The sequence below is a fragment of the Xyrauchen texanus genome, chromosome 24 (assembly GCF_025860055.1).
Source record: "Xyrauchen texanus isolate HMW12.3.18 chromosome 24, RBS_HiC_50CHRs, whole genome shotgun sequence".
NCBI lineage: Eukaryota > Metazoa > Chordata > Actinopteri > Cypriniformes > Catostomidae > Xyrauchen > Xyrauchen texanus.
Window position 1 is genome coordinate 30,902,777 of NC_068299.1, and position 16,293 is coordinate 30,919,069.

Sequence of the window (16,293 nt, forward strand, 5' to 3'; positions counted from 1 at the left end):
TATTTTTTTTATTCTTCACAGGTGGCCGAAGGGTCCACCCAATATGTAGACATTGGTTTTACGCAGAAAGTACAAAAATTAGAGAGTAAATTGCATGTTATTCCAGAATCCAACAGCAGCTTGTATGGAAGCACTTACACTTCATCTGAGCATTGAGGGGCGTTGACTCCCATGTAATGACACCCATTTGGAATTTCATCTTCATTAGAAGGGAGGAATGAAAACATCCCAGTCCTTGTCATTAGGATCCAGACTTTCAGATTGCACTCTATCTTGAAATGAGTGCTCAGCCTTCAGGTGAAATGGGGCTTGTCCCCAGTCTGGCACCCTCTGTCCCCTTCTTCCCTTCCATACATTCCACTTATCAAGACAAAAGCGTAATGTTTCAGCATCAGAAGTGCAATTTCCTTTCTGCTTATGCCGTGCAATGCCCAGGCCTTGCTTCGTCCTGTGGTTTCCCCATTCATCCTAACACATTCTTACTGCTGAGCTACGGACACCTTATCAGGGCTGTCAGACTGCTCAGGCAAGACCAGACATCTGTTTTTCTACTTGCTGATTGCATACTTCTCTATGACTAAGACCCATCGCCTCTAATAAGGCATCAGGTGTGGACATCAGGCAGAATTTTCATTGCAGGACAGTCTTAGTGGGAATGTCTTCAGTAGGTGAGCTGATAGCACAAGCTTTGTCTCCAAGCAGGTCACAGGGTTTGATTTATGGGAGAGATGTGGAGAGGCCTGCGGAAATGACTGCTTTAGCCACGCAAATATACCTGATGGGGCGGCAACAGTTTCTTTCTCACACAAGAGTGGGGCAAGTAATGAATAGAGAGAGGGTTCATTAAAAGTCATAAAGATGATTACTATCCAGGCAGATGTTTTTTTTTTACCAAAGCAACTCGTGAATGTTGGTACATCAGATATTTTCAAAGATTGCTTTGTGTTGATTTTGTGTTCTTTTAATGATAAATTGAGCAATCTTGACAGAAAATGCTACTTTTTTGTCCGCTTATGAGGAGACTACTACTACATTTACCATCATTCTTTGACAGCAAAAGAATGATAAAAGGATGGGGTGATATTTCAGATTTAGATATATCGTGAACCAAAATGAGGCAAAACTCAATATTTTGAAATATGAAACATTGATTTCTGTCCATGTGGTCATAAATGAAATGACTCGTCAAACATCATAATCTCTCTATTGCTTGATTTTACCCCTACTGATTTTTTTCTACACTGTTTACAGAGTTCCCGCAAGGTCCTTGAAGTGCTTAAAGTGCTTGAATTTAGCTTTTAGAAATTTAAGTACTGAAATACCTGGAAATTGATTGTTTTGTTGAAAACTGCTTGAGAATAAAAAGGACCATTTCTTCCGTGTAATGTGTGTCCATCAGATTCCACCACTTTCACTGAATAATGTGTAACATCCTTTCTGTTCTTTATAGTCAGATAAAAAAGTAAAAAGAAATATGCATTTTAACAACAAATAATACCGTTGGGCTAAAAATTTAGACTTCTCTCATTAATAAATGAATCGCAACACCTGTGCGAGTCTGTGAGATGCACGTTAAACTCTTAAAGTGACATTACCATTATAGCGCTTGTTATACAAATGGGTGTAAACTTAATGTTACTACTTCAATTAATGTTTCTACTTGTAAAATGTACACATTATTTCAAACATTGACAGCTCATATCATTATTATATATACAATTTCAAGAAAAAATATTAATTGATAGAATGTAAAATGTTATTTTTTTTTAATTAAAATGTGATTATAATAATCAAGTCAAAACATTATTAAAAAATGTAAAATGTTCACATACTTTTTCAGGACTGGTTCTGTTCAGTTGTATCACCTAATCAGCCTGAATGTAGCCCACTACTTTTGAAGGCTTATTTGTTTGTGATCTTTTCTTATAAGTGAAAGGTATATGAGAAACTTTGAGCATTTCAACTCTGAGCATTTATATTGAGCATATTAAATTACTTTATTTTGATGAGAAATTATAATATGCATTTTGTGCAAGCATTTTTCCAAAAATAAACACAACTTTCTGCCATACTTTGACATTTAAGTGTTATCATATCGAATCAAGATAATATCAAATAGTGAACCTCATATCGTATATTGAACCGAATTGTGAGATAACCATATCGTCCCATCCCTAGCACAGATACATAATCATAACATACATTTTTTTATTTATTTGTTTTAACAGGGAAGACTGTTCTGAAATGTATTCTGAGATCAGACTGTAATCAGAAAATTGCCTTTATAACCGTGAATTATTTACAGTGGTCTTAAAGGAAGATTCTGGGTTCAATACAAGTTTAGCTCAATCAACAGCATTTGTGGCATAATGTTGATTACGGGGAGGCCTGGGTAGCTCAACGAGTAAAGTCAATGACACCCCACCTGGAGTCGCAAGTTCGAATGCAGGGCGTGCTGAGTGACTCCAGCCAGGTCTCCTAACCAACCAAATTGGCCCGATTGCTAGGGAGGGTATAGTCACATGGGGAAGCCTCCTCATGTCACTATAATGTGTGGTTCTCGCTCTCGGTGATGTGCATGGTAAGTTGTGTGTGGATGCCTCTGAGAAAATCATGAAACCTCTACATACGCTTTGTCTCCGTGGTAACACGCTCAACAAGCCACGTGATAAGATGCACGGATTGATGGTCTCAGATGCGGAGGTAACTGAGATTCATCCACTGAGAGTCACTACGCCACCACGAGGACTTAGAGCGCATTGGGAATTGGGCATTCCAAATTAGGGAAAAATAAAAAAATATAAATATATTTTTTTTAATGTTGACTCTTCCCTCCTTTTTAAAAATAAATCAATAAATTGTGGTGACAGTAAGGCACTTACAGTGGAAGTGAATGGGGCCAATTTTTGGAGGGTTTAAATGCAGAAATGTAAAGCTCATCATTTTATTAAAGCACTTGCATTAATTGTAATTTTTTTATATTACATCATGGCAACAAAGTTGTAACATTGGCTATAACTTTAAACAGAAAAGGTTAGTAAGTAATTTTATCACACTGAAATCATGTTTACATGCATATTGTTTACGTCTTGTGGCTATAATATACTTTTGAAACAGTATTTTTACATTCAAATGTTGGCCTCCATTTAATTCCATCGTAAGTGCTTCACTGTCACCTCGATTTTTGCTTTTTTAAAGAAAAGGCGGGGCAACCTGGAATATTCCTTTAACTTTTTTTGTCCAGTTTGTTTTAATTTTAAGTAAAAAATAAAATCAATGTTGTTAGTCATGTTATGAGTGATTCTGAGAAGGCACATGCTGCTATTTCCAGTATTCCAGACCTTAGCTTTAGGTTCCCAAGGAAGGGAAACTCGGCCATGTTCCAATAACTACCTGAGACCCAGACACACAATCCCCTTCATTAGCTCCGTTCACCTCTTCCTTGTAATTTTCTCTCAGGTTGATTCACGCAGCCTCCTTTTTTGCCAGGGATATTGAATGGCTTCCTCTTTTCCCAAGGGCTGCAAAAAGGTTTTCAGTAAAGCAAAACTTACAATTGTTCTCTGGAGAATGTAGCACTAATCATTACTGACATTTACTTATTTCATTTGCAAGCCTTTTCTCATTGGCTCTCACATATTGAATCGGGACATCTCTTTAATTTTTCTCTATTTGTTCTGTCTAGTGTTGAATTTCAGTCTGTATTTAAGTGTTTTTAGAGCTTTATTTGTCTTTTTCTCCTTATCCCACACAAAGTTCTCCCAATAGAGCAGAAAGGCTCCTGTCCTTCAAACTCAATTATGACACACAACTAGGTTTGAATGGGGGAACAAGGCTTCGTCTCTCAACACAGACATCCTTTCAACAAGTTAACATAATCCTCATGTTTTCATACAGAAAATAACTCCTCTTCTTTTTCTTGTTGTATTCCTTCAGGGGCAGCCTGGTACTAGAGGATTTCCAGGCTTTCCGGTGAGAGTCTTTTGTCTAAAGCCAACTAAACAAACTTGTATAAAGAGTTAATTTGTGAGTTTATAAAAGCCATCAATTAGCATTTGTTTCCCTAGCTCCTTATTTAACAGATGCTTGTGAAAATGGCTCACAGAACTTACAGTAGACTAGGTAAACATGTGCAGCTATCATTTTAGTGCTTGGATAATGTGGGACTATTGGCAGTGTAAGGTGTTTACTGTATATATCCCAGGGCTCATTCTATAGACTGTCTGCATGCTCCAGTATTAAAGACCTTTTTCAGGTGTTTGTTACATTCTTTGACCAATGATCTGCTTGTCATATTGGGAGGACTTGGTTAGAATACAGTATCCTCACTGTTCCTATAGTATGCTGTCCTTGTACACTTGACCTACACCTTGGTTTGTCCCTCAAGCAAATACTCTTTTCCACAATTGTTCTCAAATCTGACAACTAGTCTAGACAAGACAATTGGAGCTTTTTCGTGCCTTTGCAATTATGCCAATCTGCTATTTTCCTATTTTCTTCCAGGGTCCAATCGGCTTGGACGGGAAACCCGTGAGTTTTGCTTCATTCCTAACAAATGTTTGACTAATTGCCACTCACACAGGTTTGGAACCTCTGAACTCTTGTACCAAATAATTTGGAAGTAATTTATAACTTATGGTCATTATGGCAATGATGATGATAATTATGTTAATAATGATTATGGCAATTATTGTAATAAATTCAATCTTATCTCCATCATCACAACAGCTGCTGAAATCAATAACGATATGTGTATAGAGAATGACCCTTCCTGTATATTAAGTAATCAGTGCTACCTAAAGTACCTAACAGAGAATGGATATTTTTTTCTTTTGCCAAAAATGTGCTTTGTTTTATTTTATTTTATTATTATTATTTGTTCTCAAACTTGCAGGGACAGAACGGTCCAAAAGGTGATATGGTAAGCATTTTCTTACATTTGCAAAAACGTTTTTTAAAAGAGATATAGAGGGGCAATGCAAAAGCATTTTAGCAGCCACAACAGCACTTTAGCTATAAATGTGATCCAAAGAAAACACATTTTAACCTTGACCAGTATTAATTGAACTGTTAACATCCAAATCTAAATACTAGAAGTTTTAAAGGGCCACACATAATGAGACCTGTCATGTTCGCTTTGACTAATGAAATACTGCTGGGCTAAACTCAACAATACACACCCTAAAAGAGTTTGTCATAAGGAGAAATATATAAAGAAGTAAACCAGATCATGAAGAGAAATTTGTCAGTGCCCATAAAACTCGCAAGTAGAACCATTTGTTTTCGAGATGGCTTGTTACAGTGATGTTTATCTAGGCTGTAAGCGTGGCCATATAAATTCACAAGAACAACACTCTTGTAGTTTGATTTATGAGTAGAGCTCTATATTACACATATGTGTGACGAGAGACTGTTTACCCACCATTCGTTCATTGTGGGATGTCAAAAGTGACTTCCAGCTATATCTATATAGTAATAACTTCAGCCGCCTGTGGTATCAAAACAAGAGCATTGGGTTTGGATCTGTCCTTTTAAACTGTGATTTGAAAAATGGTTTCCAGAACTTTTACTTATGGTGATGAAAATTAATGGGCAGATACATTACGGGCTGTGTGCTTTAAACTATTCCTTTTGAAATGTAGTACAGCCACTATCATCTTCCTTTTATAGCATTGTGAGAAACATCAGCCTTAGAAACCATACATGAAAAGCACTCCTTCAAACTGCCACCTATATAACACAAAATCAGAGCTGTATGGCCCCTGCAGAGGTTTTAAAAATGTTTGGACATTGAACTTTTAAAGTATTACATGAAAACACCTTCAGCAAGGTTTTTGATCTTGTCTTTTATTGATAAGCTTTTTCTCAAATGTATCATGTTCCACATTTGCCTTTGTTCTTATTTGGAAGTTGTACATATACTGATTGGTGGTATTTCTGGATAAACATTATGGCTGCATAGAAGGTATTTCAGTTTTGGCCAACTACATGTCATATTGAATCCAGCTTTCAGCTCCAAGGATGTGTGTTACATGATGTTCAAAGTGTGTGATGCAATGTACAGCATTTGTTTTTATTAAATATGATGACTGATGCCCATGTTTGCCTGCCCTCCATGCAAACACAAGAGCTCTGTTGCTGTAGAGCACAGATATCACATTGAAGTTAGATTTAAAAAAATTAGAGAAAAGATACTGAAAATCACAAAAGTTGATTAATGCTCAACCAAATACTGGTGGCCAAAGGTGTGGAGTAATGTACAGATTTTGTTCTTATGGAAAGTAATTGGTACTTGAAAGTCACCAAAGTGGCATTCAACTGATCACAATGTATAGTCAGGACATTAATAATGTGAAAAATTACTATTACAATTTGAATTTATTTTTTGAACTACTTCAAAGAGTTCTCATAAAAAACATTCACGTGCAGCAATGACAGCTTTGCAGATCTTTGGCATTCTAGCTGTCAGTTTGTCCTGATACTCAGGTGACATTTCACCACACACTTCCTGTAGCACTTGTCATAGATGTGGCTGTTTTGGCGGGCACTTCTCACACACCTTACAGTCTAGCAGATACCACAAAATCTCAATGGGGTTAAGATCCATAACATCTAGGTTACTGTTGTAACCCCCATTCCCTGATGGAGGGAACGAGATGAGTCCAACATCTCCTGCAGGAATGAGAGCACTGACACGACTGCGCACCTCTGCGGGTCTTCTGATTGGGAATAGCACCAGTTTGTGAACAGATGCCACTTTAGCGCATAAAGCTGCCTGGTAAAGGGAGCTCTGGCTTGGTCGATTGTGTTTACGACGGCTGCTGGTAGACTACTTAGATCTCTCCTGTCCCATCCAGGGGCCAGAGGTGGAGGTTCCAGAGGCTTGGGAAGAAGGTCCTTCCTTAGGGGAATTCGCCAGGGAGGTGCTGTGACGACGAGTGTGAGATACGAGCAATAAGTCTGAGTGGGCCAAAAAAGGGCTATAAGAGTGACAATATCACGCATCTTGACCAGGTTCAGTCACAGATGTCGTTCCTGGACCACGAGGGTGGCCATCGCCTGTCTGAGTGCCCGCACTGTGAACTTCATGGCCCGGAGGGCGAGGTCAGTTGCTGAGCGCATTTCCTGCAGCGCATCAGGATCAGGACTACCCAAGTGCAGTTCTTTAAGTGCATTGTCCAAGTGGGTTTGCAGGAGGGCCGTGGCATGCAGACAGTAAGAGGGCCGTCCAGTGGCTCTGTAGGCTTTGGATGCCAGAGATGACGTCGTCCTACAGGCCTTGGAGGGGAGTACCGCCAGGTGATTCCGCCAGGCGGCTGCGTTTTTACAGGCACAGGCGCACTGCAACCGCTTTGTCCACCTGGGGGACCTCCGTGTACCTGTGGACCGCCCCGCCGTCGAGGGTAGTGAGAGCAGACGAGCGAGGAGATCGGCTTCAAGCAGTAAAAGGAGCCATCCATGACTTCGTCAGCTCGTCATGCACTTCCGGGAAGAAAGGGCGTGGCTGTAAGCGGCTACCTGACCCGAAGAACCAATCGTCTAGCCGTGAGGGCCAATGCTCACGGCGGCCCGGGCAAGCATGCCGGACATCTGTGCGACGGCCTCAGACTGGGCGAGCAGACCCGAAGGTGTCAGCCCAGTCGAGTCCTAAGCGTCAGATGCCAGAACGCTCTCCGATACACCGACGATATTCTCATTAACTCGGGGGGTCCGAAGGAGACATTAGACTGGCCATGGGGCGAGCCGGTCTCGCATCGGACAAGGATGGGGCAAACAAGCGTGCTGAGGTGCGGGTGGTTAGTGGGGATTCTCGCAATGAGAACATGAACCATTCATAAACACTGCCTCAGTATGATCGCAGCCCAGACACGCGAGGCAGCGCCCATGACCATCAGAAGTGGAGAGATAGAGAAAGAGAAAAACAGCTGGTAACGTGCCGTAAGATCCAACAACAAAGCTCTGCAGAGGTGAGTGGAGCAGTAGAGGAAATGTCAGCTTGCTGAACACACAACCGCTTGGCTCTGAGGAAAAAATCTGAATGAACAGCCGTATTGCGCCCTCCTTTGTACCTGTATGTCCGGGAGAGTGACATGCAAATTCTGTTCGCCAATTTTTAAATGGCCTTTTCTCAAGTTCATAGGCAACCGAGAGAGACCTCTAGAGAAACCCCTAGTGTCACTACATCAACACAACGTTGAGTGAGTGGCAGAAGGGGAACACTGTTTTCCAATTATCTGTTGTCCAATGTCTGTGTTTCTTTGCCCACGCTAACCTTTTCTTTTTGTTTTTCTGTTTCAAAAGTGTTTTTTTCTTTGCAATTCTTCCCATAAGTCCTGCACCCCGGAGTCTTCTATTTACTGTTGTACATGAAACTGGTGTTGAGCGGGTAGAATTCAATGAAGCTGACAGCTGAGGACATGTGAAGCATCTATTTCTCAAACTAGAGGTTTTTATGTACTTCTGACTGATTAGTTTCTAGAGAAAGACATTTCTTTTTTGGCATTTTTGACCTAATATTGACCTTAAGACATGCCAGTCTATTGCATACTGTGGCAACTCAAAAACAAACACAAAGACAATGTTAAGCTTCATTTAAGGAACCAAATAGCTTTCAACTGTTTGATATAATGGCAAGTGATTTTCTAGTACCAAATTAACAATTTAGCATGATTACTCAAGGATAAGGTGTTGGAGTGAAGGCTGCTGGAAATGGGGCCTGTTTAGATTTGATCAAACTTTTTTCAAATAGTGATGGTGCTGTTTTATACACCAGTAATGACCTGACTATACTTTGTGAACAGTTAAATACCACATTGGTGAATTAAACAGCAAAAACCTTCTGAAACAGCAAAAGCTGTACATTATTCCAAACTTTTGTCTGCCAGTGTGTGTATATAATAATGGGGAAAGCAAAAAAGGGGTGATTCAACTCAAAAATATTAATCAACTTTTGTGATTTTCAGTATCAGATAAACTGTTCTTTCATTTTCTTTCTTCTTTGTAACTTCTTTGTGATATCAGCAACAGAGCTACTGTGCTTGTTATGACTGAGAGGTTTGGTGTTGTTGATTGTAAACAGGAAAAGTTAATCATGTAAATTATGTAACACTTCCTTATTTTAATTGTTTTCATTTTCTCAGGGTCCTCGTGGTTCAAAAGGAATTCCAGTAAGTGTTTTGCTTAACATATATGGTGACACTTTACAATATTTGTTAACATGAACTAACAATGAACAATAATTTTACAGCACTTATTAACTTGATAAATCTTTATTTTACATTTACTAATGCATTTACTAATATTAAAAGTTGTATATGTTAACATTAGTTAATGCAGTATGAATTAACATGAATAAACAATTAACAATTTAGTTTTTATAAATTAACATTAACCAAAGGTAAAATGCTGTAAAATAAAAATTTCCATTGGTAGTTAAAGGGACAGATCACCCAAAAACTATAACTCTCATCATTTACGCAACCTCATTCCATCCCAGACGTGTATGACTTTCTTTTTTCTGCAGAATACAAATATAGAATATCTCAGCTCTGTTGGTTAGACAATGCAAGTGAATGTGACCAAAACTTTGAAGTTCCAAAAATTAAATAAAGACAGCATAAAGGTAATCCATATGACTCCAGTGGTTTAATCCATGTCTTGAGGAAATATGATAGGTGTGGGTGAGAAACAGATCAATATTTAAGTCCTTTTTTACTATAAATCTCAACCTTTGACCAGCTCTGACAAGCAAGCTTCTGAATTTGAAAGTAACAGTAGAGTGTGGGAGTGAAAGTGTAGATTTATACTTAAAAAAAAAAATTAAACAAATGTTAACAAATACAGCCTTATTGTAAACTGTTACCAAAATATATATATATAAAAAAAAAATTCATACACTCATAAAAAAAGGTTAATGTATTGTTCCACGAAGAACCACTAACATCTTTTGGACTTTCTTTTTGAAAAAAAAAAAAAAGGTCCTCTGTAGTGGAAAAGGGTCCTTTAAACTGAGAAAAAAGAAATATTCAAAATGGTTCTTTTAGGAACATTTTTTTTAGGAAAGGTTCTTTGGGGAACCAAAAATTATTCTTCTATGGCATGACTTTGAAAACCTCCTTTTGGAACCTTTATTTTTAAGAGTATATATATATATATATATATATATATATATATATATATATATATATATATATATATATATATATATATGATGTTGCTTAACTCATAAAAATTAGACATAGAATGTTAAGTTGGCAATTCATGTATTTCAAGTGCTCTGTTCATATAATGTTTTCAGGGTGAACCTGGTCCTAAAGGGGAGAAGGTAATCACAGTTAAAATGCATTAAAATAACAGTTAATGTTCTTATAATTACAAATGTACTTACTTTAGAGGACATCACATGACAGATTATTTTTCATTTTTTTTTTGTCTAGGGTGTATGTGGTGACTACACTCACAGGGTAAGTGGGTGTTTCATTGAACTTATTTGAATCTATTGTCAAGAACACTGTGATTTTAATAATAAGCTACCAAATATCATTCAAACTTTGTTGAGAGCTGAAAATCACAAGCATATGATTCCATTCCAGCTTATGTTATATTCTTCAATTTTTTTCTGAGTGATTTGTCTTGTTTACCCATTAAAAGACTTTTGCTGTCAAAAAATGTTTTACTGTCAGCTTAGAGACATGAAAGCACATGGAGCAAATGCCAAGGCTGGGCCTCAGAGTATATCCTTCTCTGGGGCAAATCACAGTTTCACATAAACAAGGCAATTTTATCAGCAGTGTGCTAAATTAGATTTGATAAGGCTTTCTGTTAGACACTGCAAAGAAAAAAAGTTTCTCTGTTTTGATAGGGTTTTGGTAACAGCCTTGGCCAATTTAAAAGTAATTTTAGCTTTGTGAAGCTATTTTATCAATTCAATTATCTCAAAAATGGCATGCAATGTAAAAATAGAAGGATGAAGTTAGCAGTAGATTTGGCTAAAACCTGACTCTGCATTTGGTTTGGAAAGGAAGAACAGAAATAGCAGCAAGACATGACTGTGTCAAGTATTTTTGTCTTTTATTGTGCATAAGTGTAGTAGTGTTCATCGTACATAATCTCTGATTTTGAATGAAAACAGATTCTGTCCTTCAACTGTGTCAATCAGTCCACATGTGAGGCAGTAGACTATTTAGCTGCATGTAAGGTGGTCTTTTTTGGGTGGTTGTACAAGAATCCTTGCTGTTAGGATTAAGTCCAAAGGTCACTGTGCACTAGACTGAAAGGATACACCCTGGAGTGGTGGAACAAAAACAGGAATTATCACTGTGCGTGTGTGTTTATGTATGCATCTGTGTTTATAAGTCCATGTATTTGTATGTTGGGCCAATTTGAGCAGGGGCTCCCACTGAAAACGCTGGCAGCTTTGCGCTCCAGTCAGGCTCTGATGTTGAAGGTTTGTGGGCTGCTCCCCGTCCCTCAACCCTAATGCCACAATATGTGTCTTACAGTCCTGCTGCAAAGAGAGGCATAGCTGAGAACTGTGCTTTAGTTTATCCACTGTGGGAGATTCAGAGAGGTGCCTGTTATGATAACTGATCGAAAACAAGATGGGGTTTATAATTACACAATATATATATATATATATATATATATATATATATATATACATATTTAATTCCATGTTTCTATCTGTCTGTCTGTCTGTTCTGTCTGTCTATTTATTTCCATTTAAACCTAGAAATAAACAGAAAGTTTTAGGATTGTAACATTTATTAAAGGACAATTCTGAAATCAAATGAAGAATATAAATGAAGATTATTTCTATTTCTGGGTCACATACATAAAACATTTGGAAATTTGTGCTCCTGGCTTCCATTCAAATCATGCTGGATTACACGGATCATCCGGTTTTGTAAAGAAAAATGTGGAGCCTATGCCAGCTCCAGTGCATGCTGTCCTGAAAGCACATTGGGCACATTCCAAATACAATTAAATTCTTAAATTCACTCAAATCTTTATGTTTGCAACATAATTTGAAATACAAAATTAGAAAAGAATGCAAAATAGTAGTATTGCATTAGTGTTCTCAGAGCACAGACTTTCAGTGTATGTTTAATCCATTGAATAGAGGTGTTGAATACAGGCGTATATCTAGAAGAAGGCAAGTTGTGATTAGGGCTTATATAAATTGTTAGTAGTAGAGCTATGGGTCAATAACTCTTCAATCTTTGTAATGCTGCTGGTCTCAACAGAAACGGCGTATTGTCAACACCTGTGTTGGAGGACAGGCCACAGTAAGTCTGTTGCAAAACTCTCTTTGTAGCAAGACTGAATCCAGCCTGATCTAAAAGGCATTGCTGCAGAGACCATGGGTACCATCACAGTGGAGATGGAGATTAAACAATTATAAAACCATTTTTAATAAAAAAAAAAAGCCCTTATTGTTTTTTTTATCATGAAGAACAGTATTTGTAAAAGTTTGTGAAATTATAAAGCAAGCAAACACACACCACTCGAGTCTGATGGACCCCTGACTCTGTTTAGTGATGCTAAGTCTTTCCGTCTTTCTCTTCTCTTTTTGACTATCCACTTGCCTTGCTTTTTACTCACTGTACACTCTTGTTTTCACTTGTTTTTCTGTTTTTCCCCCACCCTTTCTCTCCACTTCTGGCCCGTTTCCTTCCTTTGGCCTCCTGGTGATCTTGTGCACCTTGGCCCACCTGTGCTTTGTGACCTCAGCAGATGTTGCCCATCACCGTTCGCAACATGCCCGCAATAAGCCCTCTAATCCTAAAGCGCCTCAAGGTATATCTCTCTCTCTGCCACCCTTTACACCTTTTTCCCATGGATGCCAACCTCAGTCCACCAACTGCCAGCTAGGCCAGACCTGTTGTTAACTCTCCCTGACTGCTGTAGTTGTATACCTTTTCCTCAGCCTTGGAAATTTGAGGCTGTTAACAATTGCAACATTTTACTGATGTTCTAGACAAAGCGACATTCTCTTATGGTAGTGGTCAGGAAATAGAGCCTCTACCTTTCTCTCATGAAATAATGTCCAATTCAAAGAATTTATAGGCATATAAATCTCTACCACACAGGAAGAACATTTGTCAGTCCTTCTCTGGCTTTTTTGACATTGTTCATCTGTTATAACTAGACATTATCTCAAAATTGTCTTATAATATGTGATGGATTTTCCTTATATATCCAGTTGTATGGCGATATTTGAAGTTAGGGAGGTATTTCTGAGCTGACAATAGGTTGTCTGAGTAATAGTAGAAATATTTTTATAAAAGGTTTTAAAATACAACTACCAGAGAGGGTTGAAAAACATTGGATGACAAAAAAAAGAAAATGAAGACACCACGTAATCAAAATGAAGTTTTGTTTCTTTTAGTCCGTGCACAGAAGAAAAGAAAGAAAAAAAAAATGAAGGAAGAAAAAATCTTATTTTCGGGTTCAAATAGTTTTTCAGTCAAATCTAAACATCCTGAAAACACTTGAGAGGCAAAACAACAAAATAGTTTACTTGTTTGTTTTCAGAGAATTGAACCAAAAATATTAATGACTATTCTCACACTAATGGTTGTGTCCAATTTTTTGTCCAATTAAATACTTTTTACATAGAATATGTCACCTTCCCCTAATACATTCCTGCCTGTGACTAGCAATGGCAAGTAGCAAATCATATGTTCATGGCTGGGATGTAAACTAAAACCTATTTGGCTATTTTAAAAAATGAGTCCAGCCATTCGATATATCCCACCCCAGCTTCTGTTTCAATAGGAATAACGACAACCCTGGAATGAAAACTGCGCTTGTAAAGCAAATTCATGGGGTCTTAAAAAGCTTAAATTTTACATTTATATCCTCCATCACAATTTATAATGACTCATGAAATCCCATTAAGTACAAAGAGCAGGGCTCCAGTCATATTGAAATAACAAACAGTAGTAAAAATCAGATTCTGTAATCCTCACAATGACAGTTGAAAGATAACAAAAGACTGAGAAAGCTTATTTGGCAGCGAAGTAACTACTCACTAAATGGAGATGTCAGCCTTCCCATTTGGTCGTTCTCAAAGACTCTCTATGTCCTTCGGCTTCAGAACGTGTCCCAGGCACAGGTTGACCTCGGTTGGCACCCATCCCCCATCTTATTCTACAGGTGTGCAGTCAGTTTAAAGTACCATGTTTGGAGCCAGTGGTACATAATGTGACCACAACTGTGGAAGACCACAGTGTTAGGGAAAGAATTTAGCTGCTGATTGGCTGGGGCTTCAGGTTGGGTTGTGTCTATGCATTGGATGAGGATCATGGAATGTCTCCAATTAATGGATCTACAACTGGTCTCATAAATCACCTCTAGACAGGTCCTGTCAAGGAATAAATGGATAAAATATGGATCTGAAACTGATGAATGTGTTCCGGATATCTGGACTTCAGACTTAGCTACTGAACAGAGACAGTGTTAAAGAAAGTGCATCCTTTGCCATGGTATATCTGCTATTTGTGTTTAATCATTCATATCCATAGTTGCCACAATGAAGGAAGTCTTACTCTTTGGTCTATAGTAACATTCTTGAATATTTTTAATGGAAGGGAAATTATTGTAACCCACACTTAATCCCCTTACTGTATCCACAATGTCCAGATGAATGTTCTCTTTAATATTGAAAACAGACTTTGTTTAATGAGTTACACAGCAGGAATTTAAAAATCTTAAATAATCAATCCTCCTCCCGATCTCTTCTTAGAAACAGAAGGAGATTGTTTAGTCCAGTTTTTTTTCCCATTTTCACATCCCTCTCACTGTGTAAATACTGGACACTTTCCTGTAGATTATTTTTGTTTAGTCTCATTCTGCACGCGGGACTGACTCCTCTGGCTCACAGTGGAGAAGTACCAAAGATCATTTAAAAAGAGGCCTTGAATGGATCATTTAGACCAATAATTCTCCACTGGTAGATTGCCAACAAAAAACAGAGAGCAGGTCTGAAGGGAAAACAATGCTAAATGCAAATACTAAAATCCATCTAGCCATATAATCGTGCATACAGAATAGCAAAAAAATGAGCTTATCATATTTTAAAAGGGAGGAAAAAACTCTTATTTTTTTATTGATTTCAATTGCCCGCTTGTGCATGTCAATCAAACTCTACTGTCGTTTGGTGCAAATTCATCTATCTGAAGGCCAAAGCCAAATAAGGCTAACATCATGCTAACTTGGACATGCTAACATGAAACAGGTTGCATGACAAGCCCTCAACCTTGAAAACCAAGAGCAAATCTACACAAGGTAAAATATAAAAAGTATTGCTTCTCTTTCATGATGGATAAACATGGTTTGTGTCAACCACAATATGTTTTATGCAGTGAATCACTGGCATCATCAAAATTCAGATTTGAACAATAAACAATTTTGGTAATGTGTTGGGTCACCTGGAGTCCTGAAGCAAAACCAGCTGAGAACCACTGATGTAGACTTTGGATAAAGGCATAAGTGCTTAGTTGGCCACTGTTGTTGCTTCTTTTAGGCCCAGCACATTTAAACCCATTGGTGATATGGTATAAAAAAAGTAACAAAATAAAAGTAAAATAGTTGGTTTCCAAACATGGTACTCTGGAACATACAATAACCCAAGCAACCAACTTGTATTTCAGCTCAACCTTCAGGCTTTAGTTCCTCTCAGCTTCAAATTCCCTTATTTTAAATACATTTAATTGTTATCCTAAGGATCTTCTGATCTAACCAATGAGAATTAGGCTACTTTTGTTGGTGTAACCTAATATCGTCAAGTTGATTTAGTCATGTTAATGAATAATTTTGACCAGTTAATTTAGATGTTATCACATGATGCACATTTCAAGGTTACCCTACAAAAGAATTTTTTTTTTTTTACAGTGTAGGATTATGAGTTATTATTCTGTGGAGAGTTCCATTAAGTTCAATCATTCTTCATATTCATATTTGATTATTGTAAATTACTGGACTTGAATCTGAGTGGACCTTGCCTCTGAATTGTACTTTTCATCCAAATTACTTGTTTATCTCAGATGCTAATTTCCTGTCTATCAGCAGGGTGAGTCCGGAGCACAGGGACCACCGGGGCCTCCCGGCCCCCCAGGGCCTCCAGGGAATCCTGGCATTACTGGTGCTAGTGGGCCCCCAGTAAGTCAATGAAAAATGTATTTCCTTCAGGATATATGTTTTCTTTATTTGTTAAAATTATTACACAGCTCTCTGGAATACTTGATTATGATTGGTCACTTGTGGGATTTTGTATAATGATCACTAAAC

General features: G+C 37.9%; 1 protein-coding gene across 1 annotated transcript in view; it reads left to right on the forward strand.

The window, feature by feature from the left end:
* LOC127617956 (collagen alpha-1(XIII) chain-like) overlaps positions 1-16,293 on the forward strand; it is a 91,237-nt gene that overhangs the window by 11,665 nt on the left and 63,279 nt on the right. The window contains exons 5-13 of the mRNA XM_052090144.1: positions 3,937-3,972; positions 4,504-4,530; positions 4,895-4,921; positions 9,141-9,167; positions 10,298-10,324; positions 10,437-10,463; positions 12,246-12,287; positions 12,733-12,798; positions 16,072-16,164. Of these exons, the coding sequence (XP_051946104.1) occupies positions 3,937-3,972; positions 4,504-4,530; positions 4,895-4,921; positions 9,141-9,167; positions 10,298-10,324; positions 10,437-10,463; positions 12,246-12,287; positions 12,733-12,798; positions 16,072-16,164 (372 nt within the window). The remainder of the gene's footprint in view (positions 1-3,936; positions 3,973-4,503; positions 4,531-4,894; positions 4,922-9,140; positions 9,168-10,297; positions 10,325-10,436; positions 10,464-12,245; positions 12,288-12,732; positions 12,799-16,071; positions 16,165-16,293) is intronic.